The following is a 21,503-nucleotide window of genomic DNA, read 5'->3' as shown; positions in this document are numbered from 1 at the left end:
AATATTTTACCACTTCTTGTATTCACATGAGAGCAGGTTAAGTCACCAGTTTACTGCAAAGCTATGGAAAACCAACTGTCAGTTGTTTTATTTGGTCTGGATATCATTTGGTGAAGCTCAACCGGCATCTCAATGTGAATCAAGACCACTGTCACGGGTTAGTTAGATTTACCTATGCCCGTGACAGGGGAAGCCACCCCACGCCCCCCCCCCGGGGCCCGGAAAGGAGGGGGAAAAGGGGAGTGGGATAAAACAGCGACAATCTAAGGAGGAAAAACTTATTTTACTAAATATGATATCGAAATACAAGATAACACAATATAATATAATTAAGGCTAACAAATCGAACGAAACAGAGAGAGAGAGAGTCTCCGAAAACCGAGAGGCCTACTGTGAACTCTAGACGACACGGCTGGAACGCTTCCCACTCTCCGAGCAGTTCGAGAGAAGAAGGAGGGCACTCCAGCCTGGGAACGAGATTATATAGAGTCCTGGTCCCGTGACTTATTGTTACTCCTGTTGTTCTCTGGGATATGTAGTCTTCTTCTGTGGACTGCACATTCAACAGAAGTATCCATACTTGACATGATGTTATGATGTGGAATACTGATAGCAAAATTACAAAATTACAAAACCATGACATTCCACCCCTTATTCTACATTATTACATCATGGTTAATATATACATATATATACATATATATACACGTATGTAAAATTGTGATAGCTAAATAGTAGAATTGCATGTAACATAACTAAATGTACAACTATAATAACTAAAATACACTACACATGCAAACATATATATATATATATATAGATACATAAAATTATTGACTGCACTCCCCCAGCATCAAATTCCCTTGTGGCACACATTGAACATCCCCATCCTTCTGCATTACCCACCAAGTGCACCCAGGTCCCTGGGCGAAGACAGTTCCACGGATAGGTTTGCCCTTTCCAGAAGCTGGAAGGACCCAAACAGCTTTTCCCAACATGTTCTTTACATGTACAACAGGGACCTTATCTCCTTCTACAGTGTGTAGGGGGCTAGATTGACTAGGACCATCACGATTGACAGATCCTCTAGTATTGACCAACCAAGTGGCTTCTGCCAGATTCTTCTCCCAGTGCTTAAATGTTCCACCACCCATTGCTTTCAACATAGTTTTCAACAACCCATTATATCGTTCAATTTTACCAGAAGCTGGTGCATGGTAGGGAATATGATAAATCCACTCAATGCCATGATCTTTGGCCCAGGTATTTATAAGAGAATTTTTGAAATGTGTCCCATTATCAGATTCAATTCTTTCTGGGGTGCCATGTCGCCACAGGACTTGTTTCTCAAGACCTAATATGGTGTTTCGAGCAGTTGCATGGGGTACTGCGTATGTTTCAAGCCACCCAGTGGTTGCCTCTACCATAGTGAGTACATAACACTTACCACTGCGAGATCGTGGCAAGGTGATATAATCAACCTGCCACGCCTCCCCATATTTATACTTTTGCCATCGCCCTTCCTCCCAGAGAGGTTTCATCCTTCTGGCTTGTTTAATTATGGCACATGTTTCACAATCATGAATAATCTGCGCAATAGCGTCCATGGTTAAGTCCACCCCTCGGTCTCTGGCCCACTTATATGTTGCGTCTCTTCCTTGATGGCCTGAGGTCTCATGAGCCCATCGAGCTAGAAATAATTCGCCCTTATTCTGCCAATCCAAGTCGATTTGAGCCACCTCAATTCTAGCAGCTTTATCTACCTGATGGTTGTTTTGTTGTTCTTCAGTAGCCCGACTTTTGGGCACATGTGCATCCACATGACGCACCTTTACAACCATATTCTTTGTTCGGGAAGCAATGTCCTTCCATAGTTCAGCGGCCCAAACAGATTTTCCCCTCCGTTGCCAGTTATTTTGTTCCCACCGCTGTAACCACCCCCATAAGGCATTTGCCACCATCCATGAGTCAGTATAAAGATACAGCATTGGCCACCTCTCCCGTTCAGCAACATCTAAGGCCAGCTGGACAGCTTTTACCTCTGCAAACTGACTTGATTCTCCCTTACCTTCAGTGGCCTCTGCAACCTGTCGTGTGGGGCTCCACACAGCAGCTTTCCATTTGCGATGCTTCCCTACAATGCGACATGATCCGTCAGTGAATAGGGCATATTTCTTTTCATTTTCTGGTAATTCGTTGTATGGTGGGGCCTCTTTAGCACGTGATACCTCTTCTGCTGGTGATGTTCCAAACTTTTTATCTTCAGGCCAGTCCATGATTACCTCTAGGATTCCTGGACGATTGAGGTTTCCCATTCGCGCTCGCTGTGTAATCAGCGTAATCCACTTGCTCCAGGTGACATCGGTAGCATGATGGGTGGAGGGAACCTGTCCTTTGAACATCCAGTTCAGCACTGGCAGTCGAGGTGCCAAAAGGAGCTGTGTTTCAGTCCCGACTACTTCGGAAGCAGCCCGAACCCCCTCATACGCGGCTAAGATCTCCTTCTCAGTTGGAGTGTAGCACTCTTCAGACCCCTTATATGATCGACTCCAGAATCCCAGGGGTCGGCCTCGGGTCTCTCCTGAGGCTCTTTGCCACAAACTCCAAGTGGGGCCTTTCTCTCCAGCAGCAGTATAGAGGATGTTCTTTACATCCTGTCCAGTCCGTACTGGCCCCAGGGCTACAGCGCGGGCTATCTCTTGTTTAATCTGTTCAAAAGCCTGCTGCTGCTCAGGGCCCCATGCAAAATCATTCTTCTTCCGCGTTACCTGATAAAGGGGGCTTACAATGAGGCTGTAGTTTGGAATGTGCATCCTCCAAAAGCCCACTGCACCCAGGAAAGATTGTGTCTCTTTCTTGCTAGTTGGTGGAGACATGGCAGTGATTTTGTCGATCACATCTGCTGGGATGTGACGACGTCCATCCTGCCACTTTATACCTAAGAACTGAATTTCCTGGGCAGGTCCTTTTACTTTGCTCCTCTTAATAGCAAAGCCAGCTTGTAGAAGAATCCGGATTATCTGCTCTCCTTTTGTGAAAACTTCTTCTGCTGTATCGCCCCACACAACAATGTCATCAATGTACTGCAGGTGTTCAGGAGCACCACCCTGTTCCAGTACAGTTTGGACCAACCCATGGCAAATGGTTGGGCTGTGTTTCCACCCCTGGGGCAAACGGTTCCAAGTATACTGAATGCCCCTCCAGGTGAAGGCAAACTGTGGCTTGCATTCTGCGGCCAAAGGAATAGAAAAGAAGGCATTGGCAATGTCAATGGTGGCATACCATTTGGCTGCTTTTGACTCCAGCTCGTACTGGAGTTCCAACATGTCCGGCACAGCAGCGCTCAATGGGGGTGTGACCTCATTCAGGCCACGGTAGTCTACTGTCAGCCTCCATTCTCCACTGGCTTTACGCACTGGCCATATGGGACTGTTAAAAGGTGAGTGAGTTTTACTGATCACTCCCTGATTCTCCAACTGGCGAATCAAATCATGAATGGGGAGCAAGGAATCCCTGTTGGTGCGATACTGCCGTCTGTGCACTGTCTTTGTAGCAATCGGCACCTGCTGCTCTTTTACTCGTAGCAGCCCCACAACAGACGGGTCCTCTGACAGGCCAGGCAAAACAGACAGCTGCTTAATGTTGTCCATGTCTACAGCAGCTATCCCAAAGGCCCATCGATACCCCTTAGGATCCTTGAAATGCCCCCTTCTGAGGTAATCAATACCCAGTATACATGGAGCCCCTGGGCCAGTCACAATAGGATGTTTTTGCCAGTCTTTGCCAGTGAGGCTTATTTCAGCCTCCAGCACAGTCAATTCTTGAGAGCCCCCAGTCACTCCAGAAATATGGATTGATTCTGTCCCTTCATGACTGGAGGGCATTAGGGTACACTGTGCACCGGTATCCACCAGTGCCTTATATTTCTGTGGTTCTGATGTGCCAGGCCATCGAATCCACACAGTCCAATAAACTCTATTATCCCTTTCCCTCCCCTGACTGAGGGCAGGGCCCCTCTATTGGTTACCTGTGATGACTGGAGCAACTCCACTGGTGGTTGGTATGTCTAGTAGTTCTTTCACCCGTGCTCGTAGTGCAGAAGTGGGCTGATCATGCCACTTCCTCATGTCTTCTCCACGGTCACGTAGGTAGCGCCACATGGAAACACGCGGTGCAATCGTACTGTTGTTCTTTGCTCGAGCTGGGAAGCGTGTGCGTTTAACAGCTGAGACTTTTGATGATGCAGGTGGGGAGTAGGACTGGACTAGTTTGATCAGATCCTTCATTAGACCTGGAGGCCCGTACGAGGATTGACCTTCATCAGTTGTTTCTGATACTATTACGGGATCATTACAATTAGTTGATGGAAACAATTTCTTGCACATTTCATCTACTCGGTTTTCTAGCCGTGAGATGGCAGAAACTGCGGCATGCAGTTGGGGGAGCTGCTGATCGGTGGTTTGAAGCATTATAATCAGCTCAACAACTCGGGGCCATCTGTCCACGAATCCTTTAGATCCTGATACCAATGACTGTGCAATTCTCTCTGGTGCTGTACTTGTGATTTTCTGCCACATGTCAGGATCGGCCCTCACTCTCTCAGGGTCAAGTTCGCTTGGATCAGGGCTGTACAACATTTTCGCCATGGCCAATTCCCTCAGGCGCTGAATGCCTTTTTGGACGGTATTCCAACTATCAAATTTAGGCTTCAAAGCATCCTTATAGGGGTACCTTTCTCTCACGGCTTCTAACAGCCGCAACCAGAGAGTGGCAGCTCCATCCGAACATCTGCTAATCCCTCTGTCGATACCTGCATCTTGGGCAATGTTTCCTAGTTGGCGAGCTTCATTACCATCTAGAGACAAGCTGTTGGCCCCGTTGTCCCAGCAGCGAAGCAACCAAGCAAGGATACCTTCATCTTGACGCCGTGTGAACTCCTTTCTTGAGCCTTGGATTTCAGTCAGCTTCAGAGGTCGACAATAGGTGATTTCCTCCTCATCATCAGTCTCTTCTTCATGCCTCTTGGTTTTTGCCTTTGCTTTTTTCGGTACTGCTCCATGCCCGGCACCTGGGTCTTCTGCAGCCCCCCCCTGTGCTTCTCCTTCTTTTCGTTCTAGACGCGTGGACACCCGTTTCCATTTCTTGCCTTCCACAGGGGCAACTGATATTGCTACTGATGCCTCCTGTGACTGATCAGAATTAACTTGGGCTTGAATCTCAGATCGGAAACTCTCTCTCTCCAGAATAGTATGATACAAAGCACGGTATGCATAAGCCAAACCCCACATAAGGTTTACCTCCTTAGATCTCTGACCCAAATACTCACTTAATTTCTTAGGGTCCCTTAGGTGTTCAAGAGTGAAATCCCATGACACTGCGGGTCCCCATGCTTCTAAGACTTTTCCTAAACCTTTCCATATTCCCTGCCAGTCATCATTCTCTGGTTCTGGAGGAGACTTCCGCATAGAACGAATGCATAGGAACATATATGCATGCATTGATAGTGATAACATGAATGCAAGTATGAACCCTATCTCAGTTATTGAAAAGCGTGTGGAAATCTGAGAGTACAACCTAAATAAAAAGGGTTTATTTAGCCTGTACAATGAATTAAACATGGTGGTGTTTGTAAAATTGCCTGTTCCATCTGGGATGCAAGTATTTGTAAAATTGCCTGTTCCATCTGGGATGCAAGTGTTTGTAAAATTCACAATTCCATCTGGGGTGTAGATGCCAAAATTCTGACCATACCACATCTCGTAAAAGTACCAGGCAGGTGTCTCCATCAGTATCCACCTTACTAGGCTATATATCTGCACAATTCCACAACACCAAATTATGGTGTTAATAGTTGACCAATACTTTAAGGAGATCATAATTGCTTTCAATCCCTTAAACAGAGCAACTGGGATGAAGAGTGGATTCATAGCTGGCAGGCTCTGTAAAAGTCAGAGCTAGCTAGCTTTGCTCTAAGGGAGAAAGAAATCCCTTTGTTTTCTACACAAAAGTTAGATAGCAGTGCTGAGAATGTGCAGCAGCCCTTAATGTTGACAATTTGTCTGGTATTTCAAGGTCACGTTCTCCGTGAGCAGCTACGGAAAGATAACACTCCCAACACTCCCGTAACGAAGCTCTTTAAGAGCAAAGAGAGAGTTGTTCTAAAAGCTAAAAAGCTCTATGCCCGCATTCTCCACCAAAAATCTGTCACGGGTTAGTTAGATTTACCTATGCCCGTGACAGGGGAAGCCACCCCACGCCCCCCCCCCGGGGCCCGGAAAGGAGGGGGAAAAGGGGAGTGGGATAAAACAGCGACAATCTAAGGAGGAAAAACTTATTTTACTAAATATGATATCGAAATACAAGATAACACAATATAATATAATTAAGGCTAACAAATCGAACGAAACAGAGAGAGAGAGAGTCTCCGAAAACCGAGAGGCCTACTGTGAACTCTAGACGACACGGCTGGAACGCTTCCCACTCTCCGAGCAGTTCGAGAGAAGAAGGAGGGCACTCCAGCCTGGGAACGAGATTATATAGAGTCCTGGTCCCGTGACTTATTGTTACTCCTGTTGTTCTCTGGGATATGTAGTCTTCTTCTGTGGACTGCACATTCAACAGAAGTATCCATACTTGACATGATGTTATGATGTGGAATACTGATAGCAAAATTACAAAATTACAAAACCATGACAACCACACATGCACAGCTAGTGCCCAAGTGATAGTCTGGATGAAAATTTGCTCTATAATTAAGTTTTCATAACACAGTCTGTGCTCAGATATGTTTTTGTTTCTCTTCTATCCCAGCTTGCAATGAGTATAGTGACCCTCTCCTGTCTGAATAGTTGTGTGAGATTGGAATGGCATTATTTCAGAAAGTCTATTATTTTTTGTGATATAACTGGCGTGCACCATGAGTAAATTAAGTAACTGTCATAGGAAGCCCATAAATATGAATACTTTTCCAGCTGCTTTTCCATTAAACTCTGTTAGCTGAATGAAATTAGTAAATAATTATGTTGGTGGGGAATCTGCTATATATCCATGTGCTGTGTAACATCTCAGTTTTATAATGCAGCTTAATTTTTGCCATAGACCAAATCAGCTTTGGAGTAATCTAAATTGCAAATTGGCCAATTTGCATTAGAACTATGCCTTCTTGTTCAGATTTGTCAACACCTCTTTTTTAAAAAGTCTTTAACATTAAGCATGGGTGGGTAAGACCATCTGTTTATGGAGTTTGCCTGCAGCTCCATTACTTAACACATGAGACAGGTTACAGCTGTTTAATTGTTATCATGTTGAACGATTATCTTTCAGTCCAAAATTAATATTTATAGATATATGCATGGAAAACATGTCGTTAAACATAAGTGATCTAAATGTGAGTTAATGTCATTAAGCCCTGATATTAATCCCTCAGGAGGGCTAAAGTTAGTGTAGTGGTGTTCATGTTACTTTTGAGTGCCGCGTGGTACTACCTTACCTGGTACGCTGAACTGAAATGCACATTCAGTGATGGTCCATTATAGAAGTGTACAGCACACAATTTGTTTGCATTTGCAAATTTTCTTCAGCAGGAGTTTTTTGGCTTCAGCTAGCTGAACTAGGAAACCATGGAAGTCATCTTATTTAGATATTAAGAATTAAAAAAAAAGAAAAATCTGTAGTATGCCCCTGTTAAGGGCATTCCCGTGAATACAGCCTCTGCCCTGGCTACTGGTAAAAATGGTTTTCAGAGTATGAGCAAACATTATGTCATTTGCATGCTGGTTTGCTATGTGACCACAGCGGCGTAAGCTCGGAGGTGCTGGTAGGGTTGAAGAATGCTTACTTTAAGAAGCAATCTCTTTCTCTAAGCTGTATGATCTGCACCTGCTTTCTTCAGACTGTGTTTAGCTTAGGGCTCCTTATATTACAGATTTCAAGTATGACTGCAGGGAAATGACACTTTATCCCTTTATGAGGTGAGAGAGCAAGTCAAGGCAAATGTATTCCTCCTGTTCTTTTAAAGGGAGTGCTCACAGAAGAATTGACATAACTAAATATCATCACACTGTATATTTCTGCAATATAAGCTTCACAAACAAAGTCATTGACCATTTTGAAGGCTTCATTGATCTTCCCCAGTTATTTCAGCTTAGGGGGAAAACATAATATGTTATGGTTACCATCATCATCTCAGTGCTGATGATAATTTGACAAACATGTTTCACTTTTCTACAGAGTTTAAGAAACCAAGTGTTTCAATGCTTGTGTCATTAAGGTTCATCTTTATGTACCTTAATGCGTTTGGGCCAAGAGTTCTTCAGAAGTGTTAGGATTGCTTTGAGATGTTAGTATTTGATTCAAAGGAAGTGTTTTCCTTAAAATAAGAATACTGCTGTGTTAAAACATCATGTAATTGTCCAAATTCCTGCATGTATGTTTTCCCTTGATTTTGAGTTTGTGGAATTAAGCTCAGTAAAAAGTTCATCTTAAAATAAGGCTGAATCTGAAGGAAGGTATGCCCTATACCATTCGAACAGTTTATTCTCAGATAAAATCTACCAAAGTTTCAAAACTAATTACATTAAATACTCGTAAGTCCACCATAATAATGAGAATAAAATCCTGTTTTCAAAATCTGCGTTTCAAAAACAACTGGCTCTACTGGAATCAGGATTCAACCACAGTATTTATACCTAAAAACTTAATGGAAAAGAGAAGATTACTTTCTTGGTTTGCAGAGGATTGATAACCACAACATAACAGTATTTCATAAAATTTACTATAGATATGTTTTTGGTCTTCCTTGTGCTTGAAGAGAATGTCATTAATTTTCCAGGCCAAGTCTTGGATGTGCAAAATAATTGTACATTTTGTAACTATTGAAACATTCCATTACCAGGCAAGATAGTGAGTGCATACCTGAAGCTGTAAAACACAGTGAATGGTTGTTCAGGCCTTAACACATTGCAAGAGCATGCATCTCAAATAGAAATTATCTGCTAGCATACTTTAAATTGCAAATTGCTTGATTTGCATTTAAATGAGGACCACATGTGAAGTTCAAGTTAGGCACATTTTCAGAAAACAGCAGAATCCTGTGAGATTAGAAGTGTTCTAAAGTGTGTTACAGAGCTTACTTGAGATGAAGTGGCCAGAAAGTAAGTGCTGTTGTGACTTGTATAGCTGTGTGCAGGTCTGACACATTCTGAAATTACTTATAATCTAGAAAGAACGATGGAAACAGTAATTCTTCCCTTCACATCCCATCCTGTCCCACTCCATGCCCCTAATATGTTTTCAAGCCAAATTTCACTTTCATGCAGTTCTTAGTATAAGCGTCAGGTTTTATGTGCATCTGTCTGAGACAGTTTTTTGAGAGTTTGTCAGAGGCTTCCAACAGGTGTTTGAGTTGTTCAGCCGTAACATGTGAGGTAGTTTTAAATCCTTAATGGCATATAGCCTTTCTTCTGAATTCTTTTCCAGTTAAATGGATGTTAAATAGGGAACAACGCTGCTCATGAACATCGTAGCACTCCCAGACTTCCAGTGTCTACTGTATCCTTAAAAGCAACTTAACCTTTTGTTCTACAAGATGTGTGCCTTTCCAGTAAGAAAGATGAGAAATGTTGCTTTAAACATAAAATTGGGGTGGCCTCCAGTGCAAAAAATCTAGAGGATAGTGGGCTTCTATGCTTTTGAATGTAAAAGCACAGAATAGGTTGCAGCAAGGATTGGTTATGGTTTTGGCAAGGGATAAATTGCAGTGAATTCCAGTCTCCTTGCAGAACAGATGCAGCAGGTCTATGCAGACATTGCAGGAAAGTGAGGCGATGATAATGAAGGTATGATTTCAGGGTGAGGATTATGTTTTGGCCTATGTAGTGGAAAGCAAAGAAAATTACCTAAAACTATTATTCCAACCATGTGTTCTCCCTTAGAAGAAGGGCAAGATGGGAATTTAGGAAAGACTGTTTATAATCCTCCATTGGCAGCAACGGTCTGAACATATGGTATGTCTGAGACAAGATTCTTATAAACTCGGAAAAAGGATGACAACCATGAGCTACTTACACTGAAAGAACATGTGCTTTCAGTATTGTGAGATGATGAATAAAGGGAATTATATTTGCAAATGATACCAAAGTGCCCCCGAGCACTTTGGAAGATGGGACAAGAATTTAAAATGACTTTAACAAATAGTATAGGGTGTGCAGAGAAATAGGTGCAATTCAACAAATGCAAGGCTCTGTGATTAAGTGTCTCTCTGATTTGGCAAGTGTCTGTGAAAGCAGCGGGTGCCTCATCTCAACTTACTGCTTGGCTGTGCAAGGAGTAAGGAACCATTTTCCTTTCATGAGGTTCACCTGAACCCGTGGCTCAGCCTGTCTAGGTCACTCTGGACAGCATCCCACCCCTCAGGCATGTTAACTGTACACCACAGTTTGGTGTCATCTACAAATTTGCTGATGGTGCACTCGATCCTGCTGTCATTGCTGAAGATGGTAAAGTGCACTGATCCCAGTACTGACCCCTTGAGGAACACCATGTGGCACTGATCTCCATCCAGACATTGAGCCACTGACCACTACGCTGGGTATTATCTCATAACAAGTTCCTCATCCATTGAACAGTCCACCCATCGAATCCATATCTTTCCAATTTGGAGAGAAGGTTGTTAGGGAAGACCATATCAAAGACCTTACTCAGGTCCAGATAGATGACATCATAGCTCTTCCCTTGTTGTCCACTGACGCAGTTAGATCACCATAAAAAGAAACAAGGTTGGTCAGGCAGGACTTGCCCTTGGTGAAGCCATTCTGGTTATTCCGTATAACTTCTCTTCCATGTGCCTTAGCATAGCTTCCAGGATCATCTACTCCATGATCTTCTCCAGCACAGAGGTGAGAATGACAAGTTGGCAGTTCCCTGGGTCTTTCTATCCTTCTTAAAGAAAATGGATGCAATGTTGCCTTTTTTTCCTGTCACTGAGGACTTCACCTGACTGCTGTGACTTTTGAAATGTCGTTGACAGTGTCTTGCCAGTTGCTAGTGAAGGTCAGGGCAAAAAAGTTATGTACCTCAGCTTCCTCCATGTCCATTGTTGCCAGCCTGCCTGTATTGCTCACTAGGGTGTAGTGCTGTGAGGTCAAACGCTGCTCTTACTTGCAAAGTGATTCATAATTCCTGTTGAGCTGTTGAGTTCACACTGTGGTGGGATTATGTTTGTATGCATTAAATATATGTGTGTGTGTGGCATATTGCAGTTTAGTGTATAGATGACAGAGATAGTGGTGGGTGAAAATGTCTGCAGTGGTTTCACACTGGTGAGCCACTGAACTCCACCCCACCACTGTGTCACTGTCCCAGCTCAAAGGAAGAGGGAGATTAAAGGAATGAACTGATTACTAAATAAATGGAAAAGGGTTGAGGTAAGGACAAGGAGTTCACTCACCGATTACTATATGGGCAAAACAGGGGGTAAATATAATTTATTACCATCTTCTAACAGACTAGAACAGTGAGAACCAAAAGCAAATTAAAAACACCTCCTCCCATACACCCTTTTCTATCTCCTCCCCCTGAGTGGTGCAGAGGAATGGGGAGTGGGTGCTGTGGCCAGTCCATAATTTTGTCTCTGCCACTCTTTTCATGGTCATTCTCTGCCCTGTACTGCCACTGCAGCCCCCCTGCTACCAAGAACTGTCCACCTAAGCCCAATACAATGGTAATAATGTAAACTAATAGTAATATAAATTTGCTACACAGTATTCAGGAAGATGTCACTGTTATAATTCTTTATGACGGAATAATCAGAATAATGCAGTGCTATAAGTACCAATTAAGGAACATCAAATCAATGGGTATGTGACTCATGCTGATTTAAACAGGAGCTGATTGGGATAAATGGATTTAATATGTACTTTCATTCTGTGGCTATTCTGTCATATATCGAGGGAGTAGCATATGAATAATCTAAGGCAGACACTGACTCTAGTAGGCAAGTAATGGGAGACGTTACATCTAAAAATAAAGGGTCTGGGTTCTGTCTGGTTATGAAATATGCCGTGTAAAGTTTGAGTTTTCTGACTGTTACCAATTGTTTTTAAAACACATTTGTCTGCCACCTATTTGTGTGCCTTCACACAGACAGTCATAGCACCATTGATATTTTGCATTGATTGCCACTTATGCATTGGATTTTGGATGTTCTAAAAAATGTATGAATTTCACACTTAGTGTTTGTTTGACTTAAAGATGGAACAAACTCATTGAAATAATACCAAGGCTTTAAATTTCAATCGTGAACCCTGAAAAAATAAAACTGCTGCATATGTATAATCTGTAACTAGTTTATTAGACTTTTTAAGGATTTAATCTAACCTGTATGTGTCAGATATTTAAATACCATGAAGAAGAGCAAATGCTGAAATATTCCATCCTACCAAAGTGCTCTAAATCCCACAGTGAGTTCAGTGTGCAGAGAGGTATTTAGTACTTCTGTCTGTACAGGGTAAATCCCTGTTTCAGTTGCAGTGCCATGAAGATAAGGAAGACGGCCTGGCTAGTTAGACTTCACTACAAGACTGTACTGTTTCTGGTCTCTCTGGTGCTTTTTGATGCTAGGATACTGCATGTCCACAGAAGTAGTTTCTACCATTGCCCTCAATGTCAAGTGACCATAGGTAGAAGGATATTAAAGTACAGAACTTGATTTCTGCAGGTTATAGTGCTGTGGTCTGGGACTGAATTCTTTCAAGGCTACTGGATTAAAAAAGTAAATAAATCAGAATCCCTTCTTTTTTAATGCAGATTGGATTTCTGAAAGGAAATAACGTGTGGAGGCCTATTTTCAGGGACTATTTTCTGTTGCCTGGGCTTTTTTTTCTATGTTCCATTTTGTTACCTCTCCCTACATTTGTGGAGGCATTTAATGTCTCACTGGTGGACAGATGCATTCCCCAGGCAGACCTAATTGCTTCCATTTTATGGGGAAAAAAAGGCTTGGTTTTTCCAGTGCTGCACTATTCTGAGAGCAGCTGTGTAGGAGCAAAGGGAATTATACTGGATGAGTAAGAGGAGAATTTTACCCACCCTGAAGTGCAGCTGTATCACTTTTCTTTTTGTTTGTGGTTTATGTGAAAAGGTACTTACTTTGTTGCTGCTATTCTGAATGTTCTGTAATTGGTGTTTCCATCTTTTTACTTTGTCTCCCTTTAACCTTACCATTATAGAAAGAAAAAAAGAAAAGAAAAAAACAAGTTCGGTGCAGTGGCCATCTGACACTTTGTTTGAGAGGCAGAAACTCAAAAGTTTCTGCCTGTTATTTGTAGCAGTGACTGTGTCTTCTGTGTGCCTGCGTATCCTTGGGTTTGGGAAGAACTATTTCCCATTCAGTCAAATAGAAGGAAACTCCGTGGCTGGAAATGCATTTCTTACCTCCAGTATGCAATACTTGCCAGACTGTATCCATCATCCAGCACAGGTTTAGAAAAGGACAAATTCATAAAGTTATCCCGTATGAACTCTTGGGAAATCTTATACATGGGAAGAATGAGGGACTGAATCTGATCCTGGTGGCTCAGCTTTGTTTGTCCCCACTACAACAGTCTGCAGTATCTTGTCACAGCATGTGTGGATAGCTGGATTTGATAGCCTGCAATGGACCTGTCCCACATAATATTATTATACGTATTAGTCCCTTGCACGTAACTGCAGCTAATGTCTGCTGTCTGAAAGTAAAATAACTTACAGCCCATCTCTGCTGTGTTTCATGTATTAGAGGAAAGGCTCACTGCTTTAAATCGATCTCGTGCTGTCTTTTACTCACCCATCTGTGCTCCTCAGTTTTTTCTTGAAATTTGACATGCCATAACTGATGAGAAATAAGTCTTGCTATTCTTGGATGTACAGCATTACTTATTTTTATACATCTAAAGTCTGAGTTTAATTTTCACCCATTTTCTAAGTGATGCAGACAACCATGATACTAACATGGCAACACCCTGTCCCACCTCATGTATGTGGTCTAACTTGTTTATAAAATCAATGTGTGTGCTCAGAAGAATAATGGTGGCTGAATTCCTCCTCCTAAAAATACGCTTCATCCAGTCAGAGTTGACATATTATGCCGGTTATGCTGTGAGAGCCATATGTGACGTGGAAATCCAAGATTTACCAGTATGACCAGTGCTTTAAAGCTCAAAAGCTAATTGATTAATCCTATATTGTGTTGAAAATTGGATTTATTTATTCTTTTAAATAGCTCTGATTCTGGTTCTGTTACACATAAAAATCAAAGCATGTGAAGAGAAGTGAGAAGAAAACAGAAAATCCTAGTGTCAAAAATGCAGCACCTCTTTCCTCTGCAGGCTTCATTTTTGAAACGGTTTCATTGAGTCATGACTATGTTTGCTGAAAAGAGAATTCCTTGCATTTTTAAAGGATGAGAAATACATTTTCATTCTGTAACGTAAGACCTCTCATGTCAGGTGCACCTGCTTGATTTGCATGTGAATTCTGAACAGTTCTTGTTTTATGTGACACTTCTGAAATGTCTGTCTGTTTCTTTTTCTTTTTTTTTTTTTTTCTTTCTAATTCTCAAGCTCACTATTTGGATAAGATAGTGAAAGGTACTGTATATTTGCTCTTTGATGACATGCCTATACTTATGTGTATTTTTTACTATATGAATATGTAGTGACAAACAGTATAGATTGGCAAAATAATCGTCTCTTACATATATTCCATGGATTATAAATTTAACTCATACTGTTTTCAACTCATATGGTTAAAAGAAATCTTGCTTATGTTATGTCATGACATTTGATCAGTTATTATACATTTCTATATAAACTGTATACATGCATTAGATTTTGCTCGAGCCAAAAACTGAAGATAGTATTCATTTGCTGTTTGGTTCATTTCTATGTGAGTTTTGTCATTGGATCTTCACCTATAAAAAAGAAAATATTTAGGAAACAAAGCAAAGCAATATTCTTCCAATAAAACAAGTGTCATTAGTTCCAAAGAACATATTAATTATAGATATATGTGTTTATATATAGACAGATCAATAGAATAACCAAGGCTTTTAAGCTTTTGTTTATCTGAATGCAGAAAATCTGTAGAGAATTACGACTTGTATTCTGTACGAAGCTTGAAAAAGCTTGTATACTCCATACAATATTTGCGATTGAAAGGGTAAAAGATTTAAATGCTTACCACAAAACAGCAAAGACTCTTGTATCTTCAGTTATGGTCAACAATTTTATTTATTTATTTAAAAGGTGTTTAAAACATTCCCACCCCCTCTTTCCTTGAGTATCTTCTCTATTCCTTGTGTTCTTTTTTTTATTTTTTTCATTAGAATATGGCAGTATTCATGGCAATATCCAGGCTTTCACACAATAAGTCTTGTATATACCCAGTTGACTCCTAAAATGTTATGTCAGTAGGAGAATTAAATATGTAAGTCTTCCATAAATTAAACAGAAGAAACATTAAGGAAAAGATAGCTCTCTGTATGTCAGCAAATACAATTAGCAGCTGCAGTCTGAAAGAATAAGAGCAGCAAGACTAATCACAGCCTGGCTTGGTGGCATGTGTGTAACTGTAGCATCACCATGCTTCCTCACAAGAGGCTCTTCTGATTCTGTCTTCTAAGAGTAATCTGATGAGAGGTAAGCACTCTTTGTAGGTTTATCCAAGAGTGTTTATAATTTGAAAGGAGTCTGTAAATCCGAGATTCTTTAGAAGAAAAAAGAAACCATTCCTTCTGAAGTACTGTTCTAAGCTCAAGTAAGTTTAACCATAGCAAGTCAGTAGAGCAGTTCACAACAACAGTTCTAGAAAGAGAAATGTTTTAGCCACTCAGATATTTTTTTTATATACATACCTAAAAGTTTGCAGGAAATGGTTGTGTCCAAAAGTACTGATTTCTAGCCACTTTCTCATCAGATACTTAGTGCCATTTCTGTTCTTGCTTCTGTCAGTGTCTTATCATAGTCATAGATGAGGAGTGCCAAAATCTACATATTTATAGTGTTGTCATTCTCATACAGATCATGTTGGCTGCATGCCAGATTTCATCGCTAGAAAGTGACAACTACTGTTGTTTTTTTAATGTAATGTTAGACTGAAAACAATTATACATTTTGGATATATATTAAATTATTTTAATTGTTTCCCAAATTTTCCCTCCTTGGCCATAAAAGCAGACAAGATAGGATATAAAGGTAACAGCACAAAAGCCTTAGGGAGATTGTCACAAAGAATCACTCTCTGCTATCTGTCTTGAAGCACGTCACTACCGTGTTTTTGTTCAGTCTATCAATGTTTTATTGTGGTCCTTATGGTATTTCATTTTGTCCGTCCTAAGTAATCAAATACGCACAGCTATTACATTTAGTTGGAAATCCTGTTGGTCCTGTCCCATCCGTATGCAGCCTGAATCCTACTGTTTGTTAGAATAGATGCTAAGCTGCTTCACTATTTCCTGGGCTTTGCTTATTCTGTGAAAAGGAATGTACTTCTGGCATAAAGTATAGTCATTAAAACCAGCCTATACTTTGTGCAGTTTTTTAGCGCACTGTAATTTCACATGAATATACGGCAACTCTGAGACCAGATAAAGTTAACGTTCTCTTTTATATTACTTGCCTAAAACATACTCGCTTTTCTACTTAATGATTTGGAGGGGTTTGTTCACAGTAACAGGGAGTTTCAACGTTTGTGCCAAGAACCAATAGTGCAGAGAGCAAATGGCAATCAATTCTTTGAGCACAGAAAAATGTATAATCTTATACAGCTGTGTTTGCACTATGCACTCATCTCGTTACTCTGCCAAAAAAATTAAAAATTAAAAAAATTAAAATTAAAAATTAAAAACAAACTTAATTTTGTCTGGCCTACAGGTATTTAGAGGATTGATGCATTTATTTCCTGCCTGTACAGGTAAGTGGTGTCTCAAGTGTCAGGCCAATCAAAGATGCCACTTTGTTCAGAATTACGTTCCCCAGGTAATGTTGCTGTTCCACTCCATGTGCAATTACAGTATTTGTGCTGTTAAAAAGGCCTGTTCCCAGTAAGTGTCCCTTGTTTGTATCTTTTATTTGTCTGAAATAATTGCAATATTTAAATCACTTGTGATGTTCTTTGTCTGTTCCAACAGAGGGTTGTCCTGGCTTGTGCAATAGCAACGGGAGGTGCACGCTGGACCAGAATGGCTGGCACTGCGTCTGCCAGCCAGGATGGAGGGGAGCGGGCTGCGACGTGGCCATGGAAACTCTGTGCACTGACAGTAAGGACAACGAGGGAGGTAAGATACGCCGACTGTATCTGTAACGCTGGGGAGAATGTGTTGAGGAAGGGAGATTTTAAAGTCAGATGGCAAAATACTGCTGTGAGAACCATGCACACTCCTTACTAGCTGTTATACCTGTAAGAACACACTGCAGTATGCTCTGCGTATCAGCAAGGCCTCACAGGGTGCTTATGACAGGCAAGATAGGTACTTAGAAAATGATGGGTGTCACCTTAGTTTTCCTGCAGTGTTCTTTTAGAGTGGAATAGAGCATCGTCTCGACTCAGTGAACTGTAGCAGGGAAAACAAAAATGGAAGGAGTGCAAATTTTCAGTGACCTCACAAGGAAATGATCCCAAGAGGAAAGGCCAGGACTTTACATTTTCATCTATGGTACTATTGCTGGAAACAATTGCTTACCCAGTCTAGAAAGATCTTGTCCCTCTGTAGCCCGTGAATGCTCAGGTAATTGACAGGACACTCCCAGAAGTCATTTGTTGGGGGTTTTTTTGGCTTGCTTCTCTGCAGTCTGTCACTTGGGTGACAGGTAACAATCTGCAGTGAGATGCAGGCAGGACTGCTGACTTAAGGAATCAATCTGCAGTCATCATTGTAGGGTAGGGAAAGAAGACAGGCTGTGACTATGGCAGGACTCCAGAATCAAGCAGGAGAAAAAAACAACACCAAAACACAGAAAAATGTGAATGCAGTCATGTAGCAGTCCGGCATTATACTTCTGTTGTCTTTTTTCCTTTCCCCCCTTTCATTAACTATGTTTTTTAACTCCTTCTGATCCAGAGCAGATCCGCTAGGGAGTATAGATGGTAATAATGTCATTTGTGGCTGACTGTTTTTCAGCTTTAGTTTGCAAAGGCCTTTGTCGTTGCTGGTAGGCTGTCTCTTCTCATATCTTGATTATCGTTGGGATTTTGGAAATCGCTGTCTGTAAATAATAGCATATCTTACTTGTGTAAAATGCGATCAAAAGAGTTGTAGTGTTTACTGCTTTACATATCTTTTGATTTACCACACTTCTCTGTTAAACATTTTATATTTTGAGTGAACCTTGCTCACTTAGGGGCCTGAAGAATATAATGCAGTCTGCTATACAGTGAGCTAGTGCAAAGCCAAATTTCTGTGAGCGCGGGGGATGCAGGAGGACTGAGCTATCTGTAGTATTTCCATGCAGAGATGTCATATTCACGTGGGCAGGGGGGTTTAAAACATAAGGAAGAAAGAGAAACCTGCAAATGTGAAAAGAGACAAAGCCAGGGGGAAGAGAAACTAGGTTAGAACATCATCTGGACAAAAATAATAGCTGGTAGAAAAAAAAAGGGGGGGGGGGGGGGGGGAAGTGAAATCCCATGGATGGTCTAAAACAGATTCAGTAAGTGTTAAGAATAACAGAACAATGTGATGTATTAGAAAGTAAGAGGAAAAGTCAACAGCAGGTAACAGAACAGCAGGAGGAAGAGGAGCAAGGTGAGCAGGAATGCACTTAAACAGAACAGGAGAAAAGGAGATACTCCTTCAGACTGAAAGCAGTAATAGCTGTTTGTGAGGAAAAAGCAGAAGCGGGATGAGGAATTGGAGCAGAAAGGATCTAACAGGATGACTTAAAGTTCAAAGAGAAAGAACGATATTGCAAAAATAAAACTCTAATGCTAGTGTTTGTATAGCTTCTTTTCTCTTGATTTTTTTTTCATTATTTCTTTTACAAGCATTTAGGAGCAAAATTTTGGGAGGGGATAGGCCAAACAGTTGTTTTGCCACAATTGACCTATATAATGCTATTTGTCACCAGCATTTCTCTTTCAGTGGTCCTGGTTTTAAATGTATATGCTTCAGTAAGAAGCATATTCACTTCTGCCATTGATTGGGGTCTGAGAAACAGGGTTAAAATGCAACAATTAAATTAAGAACTGGAACCATACCAAATAAAGCTGGGAAAGTCGTCTTTGCCAGAAACTCACCTGGAAAGAGAAGTGACATTTCTTGCCTTTCTAAGACTAATTGCAAATAGCCCACTCATCTCTCAAGCAAGCTATGCAGACAGCTGCGGGTAATGGCTCATGGATGCCTTTGCTGTATTTATTTACTATGGGACATGAGGTTATCTGAGCGCTTATGCTGAATTTGTGCTGATAACTGCAGGTAGCACAATCTACATCACACCAGGCTCTGCAGTGGTATAATTGGAGTTAACGTAGTTGTTGGCTAAAAGAGATGCCATGGTTAATATTTGTTTCATCATACAGTGGACAAAATGCATCTCATGTATTAACATAATTCATTAATAACAATGTCTGCTGCTTGTCTGATTCGTAGCTGTTTGTGGGACTGGTTGTTCAAATTCCATGAACGTGAGCATTCAACATCAGTGGAAAAATTCCTCATAAGAAATGTTAATGGCATCAAGGTATTCTTGGTCTTTTTCTCACCTAGAAACTACTGACGTATAATAGGGTGTTTACTTGTCTGCCTTTTATTACGCATTTTTGAAGGTCTTGTAAATCATTTCCCTATAAGGATCACTCTTTCTTTTCCCATGTGATCAAGCTGGATAGTCTATTATAGGATTTTCTTTACATTTCAGCAGTCCACAACAAAATGTGTCTAAACTAAACTCTTAATGACTTTATGGAAGAGGGGAAGTCAGAGTTGTCTGGGGCTGGAAGAACCCTAGCTTCCTTATGTTGGAAAAAACTGTGTCACTATTCCGTTTTGACTAAGTGGGCTGTGTTTTGTCATGGAAGCAAAATCTGCTGACTCTTTAGGTCTTTATCAAGCAGTATCTTTTGTTAGGCTTGCTTTTTTACAAGCTCCTATCCAACCATTAAAAGTAGCTACATGTTTCCACCAACAGAATTGAAAGGATTATTAACAGTCTTTTATTAGTAAAATTAAAATAAATGCTACAATAAAGCAAAGCCCACTAAGCACTGTGCTGCAGTATTTTTGTAATTACTTGCATAGGCTAGGATGGCTTGCTCAGGACTATTGTTACAGTACAAAGTCAGTCTAATTTGAGTACCCTATGGGTATGCTTACAGGGATACTGCAGTAGCAGTGTTGAAAAAGATAGTTGTGTGCTGCTCAGGAATAAATCAGGGGCTCTTTCTTCTTATATGGCTTTTCTGACCAGCTGCTCCTAGAGGCAATCATTTTTGCTGTCTATAATTGAGTCTACTCAGTATACTCTGTTGTAAAACTGAGCTACATGAGGATAACAGAGTTTAGTTAATAGGGTTTTCTGTCCATTCCAGCTTCTTCGCTTTGTGTGCCACTGGCATTGAAACCATTCTTGTGGAATGGCCAGCATCATAGCTGCAAAACCAGGTGCTTCCAATACAGGGACTGAATTTCACTTTATGGAGATTATGAGTTGCCTAAATATATAGTCAGCTTATTTACCAAGAATGTGATTGATGTAGGTCCTTGGCCATGAGCTCCCATTGACCGTGGCAGAGCTTGTACCCAGGAGTAATTTTGTCCCACAAGTTGTCTTCCAGGAAGAGACAATAATGAAGTCATTATGTCTGCTGTATATAGAAGAGAACCACTTATATCTAGAACAAAACAAAAAAAAAAAAAAAAGAGAGAGAGAGAGAGAGAGAGAAATAGTTCCCCAAGGCTGATAATGATTGTCCAGCTTGCTAGAAGAGTTTCTATTTTCTGTATAATTTTCCTATTGCATTTGAGTGATGTAACTGATAAGGTAGTGTTAAGCGAAGCTTCATATTTTTCAGGCTAAACCTAATTCATTGATATTTCACAGAACTTTCTCAGAAAGGAAATTCTGCTATGCTTCACACAGTGCAATAGAGTAGTCATCTTAGTGGTACTAGATAGCTCTAGCCACATAAGTACAGAGAAAGAATGAAAAATGTTTTCTCAAGTTATAAGGAGCCAGATTCATAACCATCCGTCACTCGCCTGGGCAAGATACTGATAAACTCCACTAAAAAATAACAAACAGCGTATCCCTATATCTGGGCTGGTGAAAATGAGATTCTTCCTCTGATTGATGTTAGCAGAGAGGCTTGTAAAAATGCATTTCCAGCTGATTAGTTCAGAAGGTGTCAATCTCCTGCAGTTTTATGACCTGCAGACTGTACTCCAGATGTACATTTGCTTTTTATAAACTAACAAAGATGAATGGCTAAATCTGAGTATTTCTTTGGCAATTGCACCAGATATTGCCTGG

General features: G+C 40.9%; 1 protein-coding gene across 34 annotated transcripts in view; it reads left to right on the top strand.

The window, feature by feature from the left end:
- TENM3 (teneurin transmembrane protein 3) overlaps window positions 1–21,503 on the top strand; it is a 770,347-nt gene that overhangs the window by 693,892 nt on the left and 54,952 nt on the right. For 24 of the 34 annotated variants that reach the window (XM_085545060.1, XM_085545048.1, XM_085545077.1 and 21 more), the window contains 3 exons: window positions 14,598–14,624; window positions 16,209–16,229; window positions 17,165–17,311. In XM_085545060.1, coding sequence (XP_085401186.1) covers window positions 14,598–14,624; window positions 16,209–16,229; window positions 17,165–17,311 — 195 coding nt within the window. The remainder of the gene's footprint in view (window positions 1–14,597; window positions 14,625–16,208; window positions 16,230–17,164; window positions 17,312–21,503) is intronic. The other 10 variants (XM_085545069.1, XM_085545062.1, XM_085545055.1 and 7 more) reach the window with 3 other exon arrangements.

The sequence above is a fragment of the Coturnix japonica genome, chromosome 4 (genome assembly GCF_054131305.1).
Source record: "Coturnix japonica strain WE chromosome 4, WE-NBRP24, whole genome shotgun sequence".
NCBI classification, from domain to species: Eukaryota; Metazoa; Chordata; class Aves; order Galliformes; family Phasianidae; genus Coturnix; species Coturnix japonica.
The sequence above is the reverse complement of the archived record's forward strand: the minus strand, read 5'-3'. Positions and strand labels throughout refer to the sequence as shown.